Genomic DNA, 20,322 nt, shown 5'->3' with positions numbered 1-20,322 from the left:
ACCCCTGTGGAAGCCAGGCGTGAACAGGTGCAAAAGGTGGTGGATAGAAACGTTAAACTCCGCCAACTCTGCATACTTGGTCAGCAACAGAAGTATCTTGAGCGTATACGGCGAAAGTTGTGCCGGACAAACTTGGTAGAACCTGCAGAACTCTTCTGCTAAGAGGAAGAGAGAAAGCGTATAGTCAATCATGAAAGGGTACTCATAGAAAGTGCAGTACCCAGGTCTGTGGACATCTATGAAATCTCTCCCCGCCGGAACCATATCTACATGAGCGGGAATGCCATACTTTACACGAAGAACATCAATATGAACTTGCTCCGTCTCAGAGAATACGGGGTCTGGAGTAGGAGGGGGATCTTTAAGGAAGTCACTACGAGATAAGGGATGCCTCGGCAGTAGCTCCTCCACCGTAGGAAGGCTGTCACCCTCTTCCACCACAGTATCTTCACCGCCAGAAGGGGGGCCGTGGACAATGGGGTAGCCTCAGGAACCTCTTCACGAGAATGACGGGACCTTGGCATAATATCGTTCAAAGAGGTATCAATACAAACGGAAAAAGGAGGAAGAAGCTTCGAATGAAGAACGTAAGAAGAAGCAGAAAGGTATAAGGGTAAGCTCTGAAGAATGAAGGAGGTTATCAAGAGTGGAATGGCCAAAAACTTTCGAAAAAACAAACCCTTCACCTATTTATAGGGTTGGGTGGCGCCAAAATCGAAGCGGAGAGTCACAAAGTAGCGCTAAAATCGAAGCATCAAGCCATCAACTCCTGCCTCGAAAACATGCGTGATGATGACGCACGTGAAGATGACAACATTTCCCGGTAAAACATATTACCTGGTGCCTTGCTAAGCACGCTGACCTTCTCCCATTGGCCACTATGTAACGTCTCAACGGCTCAAATTTCTCCATAGGAACGCATGGTGTCCGCTCATCGAGGACGCACCCAGTTGCGACCCCGACAAGCGGAGGGACTAACTGTATGGGTCCAAATTTGACCAACCACAACCGACAACAAGTACGACGATTGACGGAACCTCCTTGAATTGACGTCCTGAGGGAGACGACCCTGAGACAAACCAGAGACTGGACGACCTTTGTAATAATGTATAGCCATTAGGGGATATTAAAAATATTCCTTCGAATATTCCTTGTATTTTATCTTTTACAGTTTAGAAGAGTTTTTCTCTTAGTATAAAAAGAGGACAATAATCTTGTAACGGGCATTCTTAACTCTAGAGACATTACTATTTACGAATAAAAAGAAACCTCGTGACCTATTCTCTCTTTATCTATCACCTTTTCTAGAAATTATTATTCTCAGCTAAAATTTACCCTTTCTTCTTTGGTTGATTTGATAAAAAATGTTTTAATATCTTTTGAGTCAAACAATGCAGACATTAGTTATGGGTTTTGCAAGCTCGCCTTTTCCAAAATATGATTTCTTAATGTTTCACGAACACAAATACAAGTTCACTTGACAAATAATGAATTTCACTATAAATCAAGTGTTGCCAACACTATGTAAGGAATGCTGGTAGCATAGAAGGTTTCTGATGTATACCATTGCCCAGGAAAATAATGGAGATCAGAATACAACAACTAACCCAGTTTGATCCCAACATGTGGAGTCTGGAAAGAGTAGTCTGTACGCAGACCTTACCCCTACCTAATGCAGGTAGAGAGACCTTCATAATGGAGATCAGAATAATAACATATATTATATAGAAGCATCCTTTTGACTTTAGAGCTTCACGTCTATCAGACAAATTTGCATATATTCCTGAGCACAACAGAAGTTGTTGCAATATAATCTTCTATTTCATGGACACAGCACAACTCAAATACTGTTGCTGCTGCTCTAGAAACTAAAGACATACAAGCATAAGCACCCAGCAACATGCAGATAGTAAAGAGTAACTGAAAAGCTCTGAACAAAAATTGTATAGATGATTCTTAAGAGTACCAAAAACCTTAAAGCAACAAACTTATGCTACAGCTCAAAGAACTAGAGTCAGCACTCAGCTCTCAAAATAATTAACCCTGTTCATGAGCAAGGTTCAGACATTTTCTAGATGCTTTCCATACCACATTGCCCCAGAAAATTACTACATGCATAACGTATGCGGATAATTATAGTATTTTACACAGGAATAGAATTACATGTACTGGCAATACCATGATAAGTTAGTTCTAGATATTGGTACTGCAATATCTTCATAGCGTTCCTTGTATTATTCATCACATGACATTCCTGTATTACGATACTTGAATAACTAGTCTGTTCATGGACGACCCTCAGAATATACTTTGCCAAGAATAACGTCAGTAATATGATGAACATTATTAACCTCATATTCATGGTGAAATCAGGAATACAATTGAGAATATGATAACAGAATCAACCTCACTCAGAGTAAGATCAAGAATACAAAGTGATCAAATTCATCAAACCTTGACTCAGAAAGGTAGGGGTTACTCAACTAATGACTGCTTCCTCCAGCTTCTGATCTCAGCAAGATACACCAAACTGAATGTCTCTTAATTTATCCCCGATTATAATGTTAATCAGACGGGGTCATTTGGCAAAAGCAAAAAAATCCTTGCACAATCTTATATGAAAACGGCATCCGGTGAAATAATCACTAGAACCCTTCTACTTGACATGTGATGGGTAAGCTTAGAAGCAAATGGAGAAGAGACATAATGATCAGGAAGCCCACTACCTACTTGTAGAAATTGTCTGTGCAATATTAAGAGAGCCTTTAGAAGATAGCGAAATGCACACAAAATGAGGAAGACAAAGAGGTTAACAACATTAGAACTGAACACATAAATTGATGAATGAATAAACAAGACTGCTCCACTTAATGAACCTCAACTTAGGAGATTTCTTCCAAAAGCATACTAAAAGCCTAGTACATCCCAAGAAAACCTAAACTACCACAATTAAGACAAGATGTTATTCACTCATAGGTACCGAACTAAAAGCCCCAAAATATGCTGAGGAAATACATGTCACTCTAAACCAAGTGAAGAGAAAAGTGAAGGCGACAGACCTGCTCATTTTAGTGACATGTATTTCCACAGCATATAAAATATTTACCACTTGGTTTCTCATTATCTATTTATATTGACTGGATAGGAGGTGAAAATTTTCAAATATGAAGCATCCCAAATGCACACAACATTCCTCTAATCTGTAGTTTTCTGCTACTCAAAACGTTCTCCTGTTCCTTTATGGCAGTGCAAAAGGTCATTTTTAGTTTAGTATCACATCTATAGATGCCAAGCATTCAAAACACTCATTAGATGATATTGAACCCCATCCTGATGACTACTAATTGCTTCATACTTGCACTAGAGGGACGTTACTGTCTTAGCGATTTAACTCATAAGACATAATAAGACAGATAAGACATGATGGTTGTTTATGTGGTTAATTACCTTAAAGGGCTTTTAGACTTGAATCAATGATCATAGACAGATACAGACAGTCTAAGTCAGCAGTATCTGTATATGCACCAAGTCTGTACTAGTGAACACTGGGAGAAAAAACTTCTAAACATTGATCAACACTGATTCTCCAAAGCTTTCACACATTTGAAGGCCTAATTATCCCTCTTTGACTCCAGAAAGTTCCACATCTATACAGAACTGCACCATCATGCACACAAAATTAACTATGTTGCTCAGATACCTCTAAGAAGAAGAATATGCAATGTCTTAGTCAAACCCAACACGAACATTACATTCTGCTAGTACCTGTACAACATGTCTCCAACACTCAAGACATAAAAGTAAATCAAAATAAGAATTCCATTTCCTCTCAATTGAAACGCCGTACACTTGATTGGCACATGCAGGATACATTCAAAAAAAATTTACAATATTTCTGGTAGTACAAAAATAATTTGACAAGGGCAGAAAAGAAGAGAGGAATACAGTTTAAGTCTGAAACAAAGGGCTTCAACTGCCAAGCAAAAAATCCTACAACCTCTCTAAATATTGTAAGTTTTTTTTTGAGTAAGCCACTCTTAGTATTTATCTAGTATGTTATACTGATTAATTATAATTCAGACACCTTGGATTTTTGCTATCAAAGGCTTATATCCTTTTTTAAATGGCAAATTAATTTATCCACTTTTGTTATTTAATTGATGATAAGCAATTCTGTGTTTCTAATTCTCAAAAGTTTTAAGCATTTCTTAATAGGTATTCATCGACTCAAGAGCACAGGAAGGTTTGGAACACTAGTAGCAGATGCTTTCTCATTCTTAATTTGTCAAAAGTTTAAGCATTTCTTAAATAACTCTGGTAATTTCAAATTGTTTTCCAATTATTGATTCATATTAATCAGATAGGAGGCTGATAAAGGTAAAAGCTTGATTTATTTAACTTCTATACCACCTTATTTATTCACATAATGAGTGTTCTACATCAGCACAAGCACCACATCTATAATGCAAAAAATCATAAGGGAACCAGAACTATTTTCCCATGCTTTCAGACTCACCTATATCAACATCTATAGCTATGGAAAATCTTGAGTCTCAGTCTGCTAAGAGCTAGAACACTCACATGTCATGCAGAGACAGAAAAGGACCCAACATACACATTCATGGAAAAAAAGAATCTTCCTAGGACCTTGATATCATGCTACAAGAACGAGTCAATCGAACTGTCAGGCTGCCTCCATCTATGGTAGCCTCTCGCTCGACTGGATCCTGAACATACTGCTTCCTGCACCCGGGGCAACGGCCATCCTCCTCAAGAATCCTCTTGTGACAAAAGAGACAAAGCCGAAACCCACATGAACAAGGGAGAAAACTTGTGTCTGTAAAATCCAAATCTTCACAGCATATAGGACATGACGTGGGTACGGAGGATAAACTTTTACATCCCCATACAGAGCCTCCCCTACAATGCCGCTCAGAATTCATTGGAAAGCTATACTGCTTCGACAAGGTTGGCAGACTTGGTGGACGGAAGGTATCATCAGGCCTCCATGCCTGGCAACTGAGAGGAGGTCTAGGTGCCAATTCTCTGTCATTAGACTCTGAAACCTGCCTGTTAGAAGTCACTTGCCTAGAACTCATATGCGCAACATTATCATCCCTCTCACAATGTGAATCCAAGCTGGGATTATGCTGCTCCTGTTTGTGATCAGTGGCAGCCAGAGCATCAGCAACAGCCTCCCAATCGTCCAAGCAGTCATCATCTTCCTCGCTCATACTCCCTGAACAACATCCACCACTGCTACTGCTGGTACAACTACTGCTGCTGCTGCCGGTGAAATTAGTCCCAGAATCATTTCCTCCCAAAACACTACTGGTATGGCTTGTAGGTGAATCAGAATCACTGTAGTGGTTTGATGATCCTTCATTGCCCTCTTCCCCTCTCGGCTTTATCTGCAACTTCTCAATCAATCGCCTCCTCTCGCTCTCAACATTCTTTGCTGGACTATGTGTTCCTCCAGCATTTGGTTCCTCCTTCAAGCTTTTGTTCTTCACTATACAAAACCCCAACGCCAAGATTTAAGAAACATAGACATAACAAGAAATTCAAATAAATAATCACATACATATATATATGTTGACTACAAAATCTTGAAATTAAAGGGACAAAAGGAGACTTAACTATGCAGTGACAGTATCACACAAATCTCTTGAAAAGCACTAACGAGTAATCTGATACAAATGGTAACCGACCTGCTAATACAAGTTAAAATTCACCGATATTCTAAAAAGAACTTTATTTTGTCAGTGTTTATTGCTTAAATCCATAAAAGATGCAAATGGAAAATTCAGCAAAAGGCAGATCACAAATACATGCAAAATTATATGTGAAAAAAGGAGATATTATGCAACCTTGTGAAAGCCACTGCTCGCGTCGCGCATCAAGCTTGCACTGCTTCAACTTAGCTGAACGATTAGCCTGAAATTACGCAGAAATACAACTCAATCACTAAAAAAGTATTGAAAACGTAAATGAATAGGTAGAAACTAAAAACAGAATTAGTTACCCTTTTTTTCTTGGCAAAATCCTTGGGGTTAGAGGAAACAATTGGGATCGAACCGCTGAGGATTGAATCGGAACCCATTGTTGATGAGTCAAATCAGTAATTGATTGGAAGGGGAACAAAAACCCTAAAATTGTGAGAGGAATATCTCAAGAATTTAGAGAGAGAAAGCAATAGATAGATACGGAGGGAGAAAGAAAGCCTGTGGTGAGTGAAAGAGAAACGGATAACGGAAACTTCTGTCTCTGCTTCGTTCAGATCTTTTTCGTCTGAGAAACCAAACGTTTAGCACTGGCGCCCTATATATAACAATATTTATTCCGCAATTGCCCCTGGTTTCAACCGGAATTTCCGCGTGCCCCGTGAGAATGACGAGAAAATTTTACAGGAATTAGGGGTTGATAATGAAATGGGGGCAATTCTTACCTACGGCACGGAAGTAGCCACGGCGTCGTTTGAAGTTCTGGAATTGGTAATTCCGTGGTTTGTGGTTAAAATTAGCTAGGGTAAAATAACTTGGGTCCGAAGCATCAAAGTCTAAAAAAATTTACATCTTGGTAAATGCTTGGTTTTTTTTTTGGGATTTTTTCCTACCTATACCACATATGAAACCTTATTACCAAAAATGTTCATAATTTGTTAATTACCCGCCCAGTTCACACTTTTACTACAATTTATATACCAATTCATAATTATGAAGATTCTGCCATTTAAAACGCGCTAAAAAGAAGGCACGAAATCTGCGTTTGATTCTTTCCACATTAAATTCGAATTTTGAAACGGAAAGAGATCTCATTGCTGCGTAATTCTCTCATTCACTACAATTCTAAAACAACGCAAGCTTCATAAGCTCCAGTAGTCAAATTGCTTTTACAAATTCTACAACGCAATACAAATTGTAGAATTCAAAATTGTTTTTCATTGACCTCAGTACTCAAATTGTTGAATCTATATCTGTTCTTCATCTTTTTTCTCTCAACTACACGAAATCATGTCAAAAATCCCAATAATGCTAAAATTGAATGGAAATTGGGATCATTATGGCAGATTTAGAGATTTTGAAGTTGATGCCATTGTGGTAGATGAGAATGCAAGCTACGGAATTCTGATTTCTACAGTTGCAGAACAACTATCGATTGATACATCGGATAAAATTGTAGAAATCAAATACATTGTGAACGACAATTGTCCTCCAATGGAGATTAGGAATGATATGAGGGTTCGTGTGTATATGGAGACCAAAAAGGAGAATAAGAACTTAGGTTTGTATCCTTTATGTATAAGCGTAAGAGATTTCAATATGGAATTGGCAATCATCAACGATAGCACAAGTGCAGGTATGTTTAATTCGACATTGCAGAGAGTTATTGTGTTAGTGTGTTATCTACAATATTACAACATTTATCTACAAATTAACTATATTAAACAATGTACTGAAGCTCATAAAGCAATGTTGTTTTCAAAATTATCTACATAGTTACTACATTTATCTCTATGTTGCTGCAGGTTCGTCTGGATCCCTAAACTTACTTGAATTTCCATCCTCACCAGCTATAGATGAATATCAAAGTGAAATAATAACTAAATCTACGCAAACATATATTGAAGAAGGACAAGTTTATCAGGACAAGCAAACTGTAGCTGCTGCAATAAAGAATTTTTCTGTGATGCACAAGTTCCAGTTCAGAGTAAAAAGATCTAGTCATAGAAGGTATGGATTTATTTGTGGAGAATATATCAGTAAAAGCAGTGTTTTAGTGAAGATATGCGGTTTTTATAAATTGTAGTTTAATTGTAGTTAAACTGTAGTTAATTGTAGTTTTTAACGAATTTGTGTTAAAACAGTCTTTTTTGTTGCTTCTACATCTATAGACTGTATTAAATATTGTATTTTTTTTGTAGCTACTGGCTTATATGCGTTGCTGAAAACTGTAAATGGCACTTCAAGGCAACGTCAATTAATGATTCGGCAATGTTCAAGATAAGGAGTTTCAGCCGACAACACACATGCTCCTTATTGGATGAAACATTCATACATCGCAAACGTACTGCAGCTGTAGTTGGTAGCATGGCCGTTCCAAAGTATTGTGATCCTAAGACTGTTTACGCACCAAAGGACATACAAACGGACATGTTATCCGAACATGGACTGAACCTAAGCTACATGCAAGCATGGAGAGCCAAGGAAAAGGCTTTACAGTTTTTGAGAGCGAATCCGTCTGACTCCTACAACAAATTACCCAAATATTTTTATATTCTTGAGGAGACTTATCCTGGTTCTGTTGTTAAATTGAAGAAGGCAGCAGATGATTGTTTCTTATACGCATTTGTTGCTCTTTGTACATCAATAAGTGGTTGGCAACATTGTAGGCCCGTAGTAGTGGTTGATGGGACATTCTTAAAGTCAGCCTACAGGGGGATTATGCTTACAACAAGCACCATGGATGCAGCAGGTAAATAATGTAATAATTTTGTAGGCAGTCTATAAAATGTAGTTAAATTGTAGTTATTTTGTAGCTAAAGGAAAAAAGAGTAGATAAATTATCTATACTCTGAATATATATTGTAGTTGTTATTTAATTATATTTTTATATACCTTTTCAGGGCTTCCAATTAATATTTTATGAATTAAAAATGTAGGTACTATATTTCCCTTGGCATATACTGTGGTTGATTCTGAAAACGACGCGTCTTGGAAGTGGTTCTTTGAGCAATTCAAGGAGGCATATGGTGAAAGACCTTCCATGTGTGTTGTTTCAGATAGGAATGAGAGTATACTGAAGGCAACATCAATTGTCTATCCGGGCATGCCATACTACTCTTACATGTGGCATATTTGGACAAATATAAGGTCCAAATTCAAGAAGGGACATTTACAATTACATGAATTGTACTTTGCTACAGCACGGTCATACACTCTGGATGAATTTAATGAAAGGATGTTAAAGATTGAAGAGGTAGACCCGCATGTGAAATCTTACCTATATGATATTGGCTATCATAGATGGACAAGAGTACATGCAACGGTGAATAGAACTTTTACTATGACATCAAACATTGCCGAGTCGTTGAATGCTGTAACAAAAGAGGCAAGAGAGCTGCCAATATATGATCTATTAGGGTATATGAGGTCGCTTCTTGAACGTTGGACGAAAGAGAAGTTATTGAAGGCAAAAGGTACTTTCACATACCTTGGGTACAAATTCAACAAAGAATTGGATGAAAACAATACATTATCTCAGAAACTAAGGGTAAAATCTGTTTATTTTGTGCAAAAAAAATAAATTGCTTAATATGCATTGTTTCCAGATTGTAGATAAACTGTAGTCAAATTGTGGGTAATTGTAGATTGTAGATAAGTTGTAATGTATTTGTAGCTGATTTGTAGGTAGTTGTGGATAATCCTTTTTAATGATTGATATATTATTATTAATGTTTGTTCTTCAATTGTAGGTGAGGGTTTCAACAGATCATTTACATACTGTGTTAGATGGTGTGAAGCGGTACATTGTGTGTCTAGAAACCAAGAAATGTAGCTGCGGAAAATTCCAACTTGATGAACTTCCATGTGCGCATGCTTTGGCAGCATTAAGGCACATGAAGGAAACATACGAAAACTATTGCTCTCCGTATTACACAAGGAAGAGCCTTCTGCTTACCTATGAAATGCCAGTAAATCCTCTTCCTGATGAAAGCAAATGGGATGTGCCACAACATATTTTGGATGAGGTAGTAAAGCCACAGGCGGGAGATAAAAGGCAGCCAGGGAGACCTCACAAGGAAAGATATAAAACATTTTATGAAAATAAAGTCAAAGAAGTACAAGGTGTCATGTGGAAATTGTGGAGGTGAAGGGCATAACAAAAGAACTTGCAAGAATGCGCCCAAAAAGAAATGAATATCATGTAGTTAGAATAGTTATTCAAAATAAATGTTAGTGAGTTCAAATTATCTGATTTTTTTGTGTAATCGTTCAAGTTTTTGAAGATGATTATGAAGTATACTACAATTTGTGTATTTGCGTTTAATATGATTTTATGTATTCTATCAGGCATCTAAATTTGTCTTTTTTATAGCTTAGTTAAACTTTAATATTTACTATATACAAAACAACTAATATTAATGAAGAATTCATTCAATGTAAACTATTTCTAGATTGTAGTTAAAATGTACTTTAAATGTAGTCTAATTGTAGTCGTGTTAATAATTTGTAGATGATTTGTAGTTAAAATGTAGTTTAAATGTATTTAAATTGTTGTATTGTTAATAATTTGTAAATGATTTGTAGATTAATTGTGGATAATTTATTTATATGATTCCTGTATTTATTTCATATTTTGGCTGTGTAACTTAATTACAAATGACAGTTATATACAGAAATTACCTAGAACTTGAAGGTATTTCATAAAAATTACTTGAAGATTAAAGGCAAATTGTATTCTAGCAAATCAGAGTACTCAAGTTTAATGTACTGAAGATAAAGTGTTGTAAACAACCAAAATGACATATTTCCTACAGTGTATTCCACTTCAACTACAAAATGACATCAACTAAACTAGGAACACAAGACACTATTTCTTCTTTCTCTGTACTCTAGTCCTCTCATTTTTAGCAGGAGCACCCTTCCTTTTTACTAGCCTGCCTGTAACCTCACTTTCACTGATTGACCCATCTTCTTGCTTCTTTGTAGCATAGTCCCATAGTAGAGCTCCATAGCGTCTACGGTGTTGGTCGATATCAGAAAGATCTTCTTTTGGGATTGCCAAATCTCCAAGGCTAACATACTCCGCAAAAGCCGCCACAAATACACCACAATCGCTGCATAAGATAAATTTTTTTATTATGTAACAATTGATTAAAATAAAATAATTAAACATATAGAAAGGGAGAATAGTTTTTTTACAGTGATCCTTCCTTTTGTTGTGGAATCTCCGCAACCATCCACTGTATGTTGAGAGGGTCTGTAACTGGTTTCTCAATGTATGCCTTTGTGGTCTTGAAGTCAATGTTATTACGTTTCCCGTAGCAACCAGTGCAAGACAAATACAGAGGGATAATGATTGAAAACTTATCAACCAATGATTCAACAATTTTATGACGGTTTGAAGACACCATGGAATCATAAACATAAAGTTGCCTGTCCACTATGTCGAAAACGAGCAACAACCAATGGAAATTCTCTACAATGTTCACAGGCATGATGACATAGTCAACTACATCCCAGGCAACATTAGCAAGAAGTCTATACCCAAGGATATATTCTGCAACATCATCATCTGATTTAACAACCGAATACTTAAGTTCTGGTGGAGAACTTTTGAACTTGTCATAGATTCGTTCAATCTTGGTCCTGAACAAGCAATCGGTTGTTGTGAACCTAGTGTCGTTGTTGGGGCCATACTTGCCTCTTTTTCTCAAATAATACATAATAACATCAATGTGCTACAAAATAAAATAAAGTCTACTATAAGATACAAAATAACCACAATTATCTACATAACAGCTACAACTTAAACTACAATTTGAACTAATCAAATAATCTAACAGATTGCTACACTTTAGCTACTATACAGAGGAACAAATTCAACAACTGAAGACAAAACATAGTAACCTATATATCTTGTCTACAATATAACTACAATTACACTGCACAACTGAAGACAAAACTACAATATAACTACAATTACACTACACAGCTGAAGACAAAACACATATTATGAAGGATTCTATTCTTTATACTTACTGTGTTATTGCTGACTTGTCCTGGGTGAGCAAAGGCATAAAACCAGTCCTTCTTATCCACCTTTTCACAACCAAAGTCTAACCAAGGCTTGATTTGGTTATCCTTTTTGGAAAAATATTCTTTCCTTATTGTAATAACAAAAAAATATCAAATAAAAAAAATGACAGAATGAATTACATATTTAAAGTTTAAAAATGGTGAAATGACAGTGTAAAATTAAGCATTCATACCTTAGATACTTTGTCACTACGAAGGTATAACAGTTGGTGAACCTTTCTATCAAATCAGCATCTACATTTTTACCTATAACAGTTGTGAAGGGGTGCTTGAGGAAGAAAAATTTAGGTCCACCAGAGGTGCTGCCTCCAGAACTATACAGAGGTGTGAAAGGTGATCGTTCATGTTTTTCCGGTTGCCTGGTTCTACCCGGATGAATAGGGGTTGCTTCATCTGGTATGGGCTCGCCATACATGACCAATTGTGTTAAGTTGTCTGGCAACTCAAAGTCATCCAATGTCGGACCTTTCTTGTCAATGCCTGAACCTTCAGGAACAACTTCATTCACAGTCACACCGTGAATTGGCGACTGTGGAACGTTATCTTCAATATCTGTTACATATAAAATAACATACTTAACAGCATTGTATAATTGTATAAGCAAAAATTTACTACTTCAAAAGTATATTATGATACTATACCTGCTTTTTCTACCTCAGCTCCTTCCTGAAATCCTGGTTCTTCCTCAACCATTGCTGGCACACCCCCAAGAGAAACTTCAGCTTCTGAAGATAAATGTAGATGTATGTAGTTATGCACAATATTGTTGATATAAAGTGAATATAATGAGCTTCTAATATTATACCTGCTTGTTGTGCCTCAACTACTCCTTCAAATTCTGGTTCTTCCTCAACATGTGCTTGGAGATGTTCTGTTGAAACTTCAGCTTGAATGATTAATTTAAAAAATGAGAATTGTAGATATATGTGGGAATTTATAGTTAAAATGTGAATTATAAAATTTTTGCATTGTAACCTTATTGTAATGAAAGTATGATAGTATACCTGCTTTATATGCCCAGCTGCTTTTTGAAAATCAGGATATAAGTCAACATGTGCTTGAACATGTTCCGGAGAAATAGCAGCTGCAAAACATAGTGAAAAGGGGTTATAATAATTAGATAATGCTATCTTGAAGTTTGTAGATATGTCTGAAGGAATTCTATAAATACCTGTATTGCTTGTGCTTGCATGCACTTGATCACCAATATTGAACTGAAATTGCTGGTTGTTCTCTCCTTGTTGTTGGTCATTATTTTTGGTTGAACTACCAGCAAATTACAATTTTTGGGTATGTTTGAGTATATTTGATTCATATGTCATAATTAGTTTTACTACAAAAATATATGTCAATTATTACCTTTGACTCGTCCACATCGTACCTCCTGTTTATCACCTTCATAACACTCTTCACAGAAACATCTATGAACTGTCGAAGGCTTGAGAGTTCCTCAAAAACAGCATTCCTAAATTCAGCTAACTTTCCATCAACCAAAAATTAAATATAATTAGTTGGTAATCTTATTCAAAGTGCTACAGTTCCACTACAATTTAACAAAGATTTGTGCAATACCTACAGGGCTCAATATAGAATTATACCACAAATTAACTACAATGTATAACATACAATAATTGTTATGGAATGAAGTTAAATTGTAGCAAAAAATGATTTTATATTATAGTTATTTATATTACCTGCTCAATCGCCTTTTCCAACTTCCTGAGCTTGCTAGTCACAGATTCAGTGTCCTCTTGACAATCTGTATCTTTGGGTTCAAATGTTGGAGAAGCAGCAATTGGAACCTGTGATGATTGAGCACCATGTGCATCTTCATACTGAATCTTGTCTGGCAGATTAAGCACTCCAATCTCTTCACCCGATTCAATGATGCTTGTGAACTGAATGATGGAAATAACAATTAGTTTAAGTAAATAAAAAAATGTAGATTAATTGTAGTTATTATGAAGGTAAATGTAGCATCGTACAAAAGTGAAAAAATATACCTTAAGCCACTCAGGCTTGATCATCTTCTCTTCAATTGCAGTTAACCAAATCTGGCCTTTTGTAGCTGGCCATCTTAAAATGCGAGGTATAGATTCAGAACACCTCGTAGCAAGCTCTATACTGATGGATGAGCAACACTTATATAGCCACACTTGCAAGGCTAATGAGCATCCCCGTATCAGATAAGAATGTACATTGGGATTAAGACGATGTCGGACAGATTCAATAACCTGCTTGAAGGATTTGATACCCTATGGGTATGACTCAAAATTACCAGACTCTATCAGAAAGAACATAAACTTGTCTATGAAAGACACATGTTCTTTATCAGAAGGACAAACAAAAAATTCCAACAGATAAAGAATGCACAACCTCACTGCATCCTCATCGTTTGCCCAAGCTTTATTTGTGACTACATTTTTCAAATGCCACTTTTCAACCCTTTGTTTGTTCGAAAAATAGGTAGTCATTAAATGGCTAACATAAGTGGAAGTGTAACCATAGTCTGAAAACTTATTCACACAATTTAGACCAGTAATCAACCCAAATTCTCTCAAGGAAAAATTCAATTTTTCACCCTTCAATAGTACTGAAAAATATGAGTCAGTAGACTTTGACAATTCATACTTCATCAGAAGATGAATTGCTTGGTTTTGCATACTGATTGTGGGAGACCAAATAAGTAATCAAAACAAGTTTTTTGGAAAAGCTTTAAAGCACTTGGATAGAGTAAAGCTTTTATTTGGCTAGGTATGCTCAGATCATACAAACTGTGGAATCTAAGCACACCATAATCAACATTTTGTGGTGCAAAGTAATGGCCATTCTGCAGAAAATAAAAAATTATTGAACATTAGTAGTTAGCATAAAAAAGAAGCTGTAATCTACATATAACTACATGATAACTACAAAATATAACTAAAAGAAGAACAACCTACCCACACCTATAACTACAAAATAATACAGGACATCTACACATGTAAACATTATCTCAAAACAATAAGGAAGAAAAGGGTAACCACAACTCTATAACTACAAAAATATAACAGTTAGTTCAAGTAACTCACAAAATGTAGATTAATTGTAGTTAGTATGAAGGTAAATGTAGCAGCATACGAAAGTGAAAAATATACCTTATCTACAATTTATCCAGCAGACTACAAAACAACTACAAAATGACTACATTTATGCACTGTCTAAAAATTACTATTACAATTAACCTACAAAATTGAGACAAACAATCTACAAAATTTGGACAATTCCACATTTTACCAAAAAACACTTGAACAACAGATTTTTACAACCAAACACACTAAAAAACTGTAAAGAAAAACAATTAGTGTTTACCTTTACCAAAATCTTTTTGTGAACCAATTTTGGTACTTTTTTGGAGGGTTTCTTCTTTTTCGGTTTTGATGAAGAAGGAGAGACCTTGGGCTTTTTCACAGATGGAATTTTAGGGGAATGTTCAACAAAATCATCATCTACACACAACTCTTTGCCCTTTCATTTGAGTTGTTTCTCGACTGGTTTATCACCTCCACCAGCATCAACATCGTGCAAATGCTTGGTTCTCATCTCCGCACGGATTTGTCTAGGAGATGAAATACTAGTAGTAGGTTCACTTGCATGTCTCGGTTTTGCATTTTTGGGTGGTGATTTTGGTGTTAAAACACCCAAATCAAAGGATGAGATATCAACTAATGTAGCTTTTGAAGCTTTTTTTTTGGAGTGTTGATTTTTTTCATGATTTGGGACTTGAAAAAACAGATACAACTATGACATGTGATTTTGTGAAATTAATTGGAAAAGAAAATCGTGGGTAACTGATGTTAAAGGTGGGTGAGAGGTACGAAAATGGTGGAATTAACTGAAGGTAAAACGTGGGGGGTGTGGGGGGTGGGAGGAGAGAGAGGCGGATAAACGAAAATGAGAGAATATACGCTCCTAAATTAACGCCTAATATAAATGAAGCATTAATTATATCTTTAATTTAAATTGTGGTATATAAATGGTAATTTGGTATGCTGAAATGTAATTAATACAATCCTTAAACATTGAGAGTAATAAGGTTTCATATATGGTATAGGAAGGTAAAAATTCCTTTTTTTTTGGGTTTCCATCCGGTGTCCGGTACCCGTATTGGAGCCCGACTATATCCGGATTCGGGTCGCGTAGAGCTCCATTTGGGGGAGCGCTCTCTACCAATGATTTTTTTATACTCAAGTCACGAACTCTGAGACCTCTGGTTAAGGTAAATGCTTGGTTGATTAAATTACATTAACTTTTGGCAGGTTTTCTAAAACATAGGAGTAATTTTTTTTTCCAATTATGTCTACTTAATGAAAAATTTTTTTAATTCAATCTCCTGATAATAAAAAAAATGATTTCTGTGACATGAAATTGTGTTTGACACTCTTTTTTCTAGACATCAAATTTTAGTTTTTAGTTAAATCAAATTAATTAACAGCCCTGATATGATGTTGCATGGAATATTTTTTTTCTTAATATTTGCACCGAAAAAAACTATAGATCATACTTTTGTGTGTGTGAGAAAATGCAAGGAAATAAATCAGCAAGAGGAAGAGAAGAAATATAAGTTGCTAAAGTGAGTATTTAAATAAGCTTAACACCTTATTTATTTGCTAAAACAAGAAATTTTATACTCCCTCCATTCTATATTATAGTTGTTATATTTCACTTTTCGATAGTCAATTTGACTTCTCTTTAAAGCTATATTAGATCAGATCAAATTAATATTTTGCATTAAAATTAGATATTCAATAACTATATCAAAAGTACATGTGCAAGTTATAATTATTCTATTATCAATAAAAAATATATTTCAAAATGTTGGTCAAAGTTGACATGATTTGGCTATCGAAAAGCAAAACTATGAAAACTGTTAGTATACTGTATTTGTAAAATAATTTTGGAGAAAATAAAATAACATAAACAGAAATATAAACGAAATAAAAGTTAATCCGAGCCCACTGAATTCACAGTGTTTCCTTAAGGAATTTAATCCCCTCCTAGTACTCAAGGTTATGGATTATTTCCTTCAAGGATAGAACGAATTACACATTGTTGTAGTGGTATTTCAAACCCCAGTATTTCAACGAACACAAAGTTCGGTAGCAAATCACACTTACTGTTGCTTTTTTTGAGGTTAAAAGTATGCAGAAGAAAGGAGGAGAACTCAGAAAATCGTATGAAAATTCTGAGAAAATGAACTTGTATTTATAGCCAATGTTGGACTGAAAATTAAATAGGTGCAACTTTTCAGAATGATTATTTATGCAAAACGGCCATAGCATAAATGTCATAACATAAATGGCTATTTACTCAATAATAAACCGAGAGAATTGAAGAGGGTAGTTAATTTTCTGTACAAAAATAGAAAATGGAAAAATGGAAAATGGTTGGATTTATTATTAATATTATTGGATTTAATATTAATATTATGTTATTAAAATGGATATTTAATAACATTTGTATTAATATTTACTTTTAACAAGTAAATTTGGTCCAAAAAATTAATCAATCAATTGATCATTTGACCAAATCCAAATCCAAATCCGAATCTGAATCCAAATCCGAAGCCGAAGCCGAAGCCAAAGCTGAGCCAAGCGAAGATGACGACGATGCGAGGCTTGCCTTCTTCTCAACTCTTTAAGAGTTAGAAGAAGAGAAATTGCTTATATACCCATAAAAAACCTCTTCCTCTTCCAATATGGGACAATGTCCCTTCATCAAGGAGGGAATCTCAAATGAAACACAAATATTTCATTTTTCCTCCATTTTTCATTCACCCTCTTTTAAGCTATATTAAGCTTAATAGCCCAACAAACCCCCACATGAATGGGGAATGGCTATATCACGAAAATATGCATGAAAAACTGTGTGATTCGCAAGCAAGGATTAATTGCATCTGGATAAGTAGGTTTCCATTTGAACTTTCCGTAGTAAACTTATGTCGGATACTCGGTCAATCGGTAGATTTGATATCAATGAACCGTCGAACTTTGGTGTATACCTAGACAACCATAAGTCACACAACTAACCCTTAACCGTCTTTGGTTCTCATTGTTGTGTTTGTTTCAGCCATGAACATCGCCTGGTTTCATAAGTGCGTAGAGAACTGGCCTTATAAATTCTCCTTGAAGCGGCTAACATTTCACACTTATATAAGTGATTCCTAAACGTGTCATCCCGTAGATACACTATTTGATATACCTCGCATCAAATTTAGAAATCATTAAAAAACCTTAATGATTTATCCTTGGTATTGAATATTGTCTCATTACGAGAATGGACCAAAATTTTAGTTGACAATGTTGAACTGTCATTAATGACTTTGTTTGATCTCCTTTAACCTAGATCTTGGGATCTCCAGTCTTCTAGGTAGAGTTACCGCCATAATGAGTTATTTTCGGCCATAGTCCCATTCCCCTTGATGATTTCTCAAATACCTCTCTAGTTTGGACTTTTATAAGTGGATCCGACACATTATCACTTGACTTTACATAGTTAATCGTGATAATTCATCTAGAGGTAGTTGCCTAACGGTTTTATATCTTCGTCGTATATGAAGAGATTTACCATTATACATAACGCTCTCAGCCCTTCCAATTGCAGCTTGACTATCACAATGTATGCATATTGGTGTCAACGGTTTGGGCCAAAATGGAATGTCTTCCAAGAAATTCCAGAGCCATTCAGCTTCTTTACCGACTTTATCTAAGGCTATGAATTCAGCCTCCATTTTAGAGAGGGCAATACAAGTTTGTTTGGACGACTTTCAAGATACCGCTCATCCACAAATAGTGAATACATATCCACCTGTGGACTTAAAACCAGTTGAACCGGTGATCCAATTTGTATCACAGTATCCCTCAATCACCACAGGATATTTACTGTAGTGCAAAGCAAAAACTCGTTTCATTGCTATCCAATGAGATTTACCTAGATTGCTCGTGTATCGACTCAATTTACTTATAGCACAAGCTATATCTGGTCGTGTACAATTCATGATATACATTAAGCATCCCAACACACGAGCATAATCTAACTGTAATATGCTTTGGCCTTTATTCTTTGCTAATGCAAGATTCATATCAATTAGAGTCTTTGCAACTTTAAACCCTAAGTGCTTGAATTTTTCAAGTACTGTCTTAATATAATGAGATTGTGACAACACCAAACCTTGAGGAGTCTTATGGATCTTAATCCCTAGAATTAAATCAGCAACTCACAAGTCCTTCATATCAAACTTGCTAGTTAGCATACGCTTAGTAGCATTTATGTTGGCAATGTCATTACTCATTATCAGCATATCATCCACATACATGCAAACAATTACTATGTGATTTGGAATATTTTTAATGTACACACATTTATCACATTCATTTATATTAAAACCATTTGACAATATTGTTTGGTCAAATTTCGCATGTCATTGTTTGGGTGCTTGTTTTACTCCATAAAGAGACTTAACAAGTCTACATACCTTATTTTCTTTACCTGGAACCACAAACCCTTCAGGTTATTCCATGTATATTTCTTCCTCCAAATTTCCATTCAAGAAGGCCGTCTTAACGTCCATTTGATGAATTTCAAGACCATACACTACTGCTAATGCTACTAACATCCGTATGGACGTAATTCTTGTAACTGAAAAGTATGTATTAAAATAGTCAAGACCTTCTCGTTGTCTATACCCTTTGACCACAAGTCTTGCCTTATATTTGTCAATAGTGCCATTATCTTTCATTTTTCTCTTAAAGATCCATTTAGAACCTAACGGTTTATTTACAGGAGGAAGATCAACCAACTCCCATGTATGGTTGTTCAATATGGATTCTATTTCACTATTGACTGCCTCTTTCCAAAACAATGATTCCAAAGAAGACATAACTTCTTTAAATATTCGAGGCTCATTTTCCAATAAGAAAGTCACAAAATCTGATCCAAATGAAGTAGACGTTCTTTGACGTTTACTACGTCTTGAATCCTCCTGATTAAATGTATTTTCTTTTGTTTCTTCCCGAGGTCATTTAGATCCTTCACTAATAGACTCACATTCCTTTTTATACGGATATATCTTTTCAAAGAACTCGGCATTATATGGTTCTATAACCGTATTATTATGAATGTCAGAATTTTCTGATATATGAACCAGAAATCAATATGCTTTACTAATGGTCACATATCCTTTGAAAACACAATCAACGGTTTTCGGTCATATTTTTACCCTTTTGGGTTTAGGAACTTGCACTTTTGCCAAACACCTCTACACTTTAAAATAATTCAAGTTGAGCTTCCTTCCTTTCCATTTTTCATATGGAACGGATTGTCTTTTGCTATGGGGTACTCGATTTAGTATTCGGTTAGCCGTAAGAACGACTTCCCCCTACAAGTTCTGTGGCAAACTAGAACTTATCAACAATGCGTTCATCATCTCCTTTAATGAAAGATTCTTTCTTTCCGCAATCTC

The 20,322-nt window shown here is 35.6% G+C and overlaps 2 protein-coding genes across 4 annotated transcripts; one reads left to right on the top strand and one right to left on the bottom strand.

Moving 5' to 3' along the window:
* Window positions 1-4,389: 4,389 nt before the first annotated feature.
* Window positions 4,390-6,310, bottom strand: LOC107813209 (uncharacterized). 3 transcript variants are annotated; one of them, XM_016638444.2, is made up of 3 exons: window positions 6,026-6,310; window positions 5,871-5,937; window positions 4,390-5,512 (listed from the first exon to the last, which is right to left on the bottom strand). In XM_016638444.2, the coding sequence occupies exons 1-3, from the start codon at window positions 6,101-6,103 to the stop codon at window positions 4,641-4,643; spliced, it is 1,017 nt and encodes a 338-aa protein (XP_016493930.2). In that variant the 5' UTR covers window positions 6,104-6,310; the 3' UTR covers window positions 4,390-4,640. The 3 variants fall into 3 exon arrangements, with proteins under 3 accessions (XP_016493930.2, XP_016493937.2, XP_075112101.1); XM_016638451.2 differs by having other exon boundaries at window positions 4,390-5,507; XM_075256000.1 differs by lacking the exon at window positions 6,026-6,310 and adding an exon at window positions 5,641-5,711 and having other exon boundaries at window positions 5,871-5,912.
* Window positions 6,311-7,013: 703 nt separating this feature from the next.
* On the top strand, window positions 7,014-9,874 carry LOC142182204 (uncharacterized). The gene is made up of 5 exons (XM_075256255.1): window positions 7,014-7,359; window positions 7,529-7,733; window positions 7,925-8,475; window positions 8,663-9,273; window positions 9,476-9,874. The coding sequence occupies exons 1-5, from the start codon at window positions 7,014-7,016 to the stop codon at window positions 9,872-9,874; spliced, it is 2,112 nt and encodes a 703-aa protein (XP_075112356.1).
* The last annotated feature ends 10,448 nt before the right edge of the window (window positions 9,875-20,322 follow it).

The sequence above is a fragment of the Nicotiana tabacum genome, chromosome 6, assembly GCF_000715075.1.
Source record: "Nicotiana tabacum cultivar K326 chromosome 6, ASM71507v2, whole genome shotgun sequence".
Taxonomy (NCBI): Eukaryota; Viridiplantae; Streptophyta; class Magnoliopsida; order Solanales; family Solanaceae; genus Nicotiana; species Nicotiana tabacum.
The sequence above is the reverse complement of the archived record's forward strand: the minus strand, read 5'-3'. Positions and strand labels throughout refer to the sequence as shown.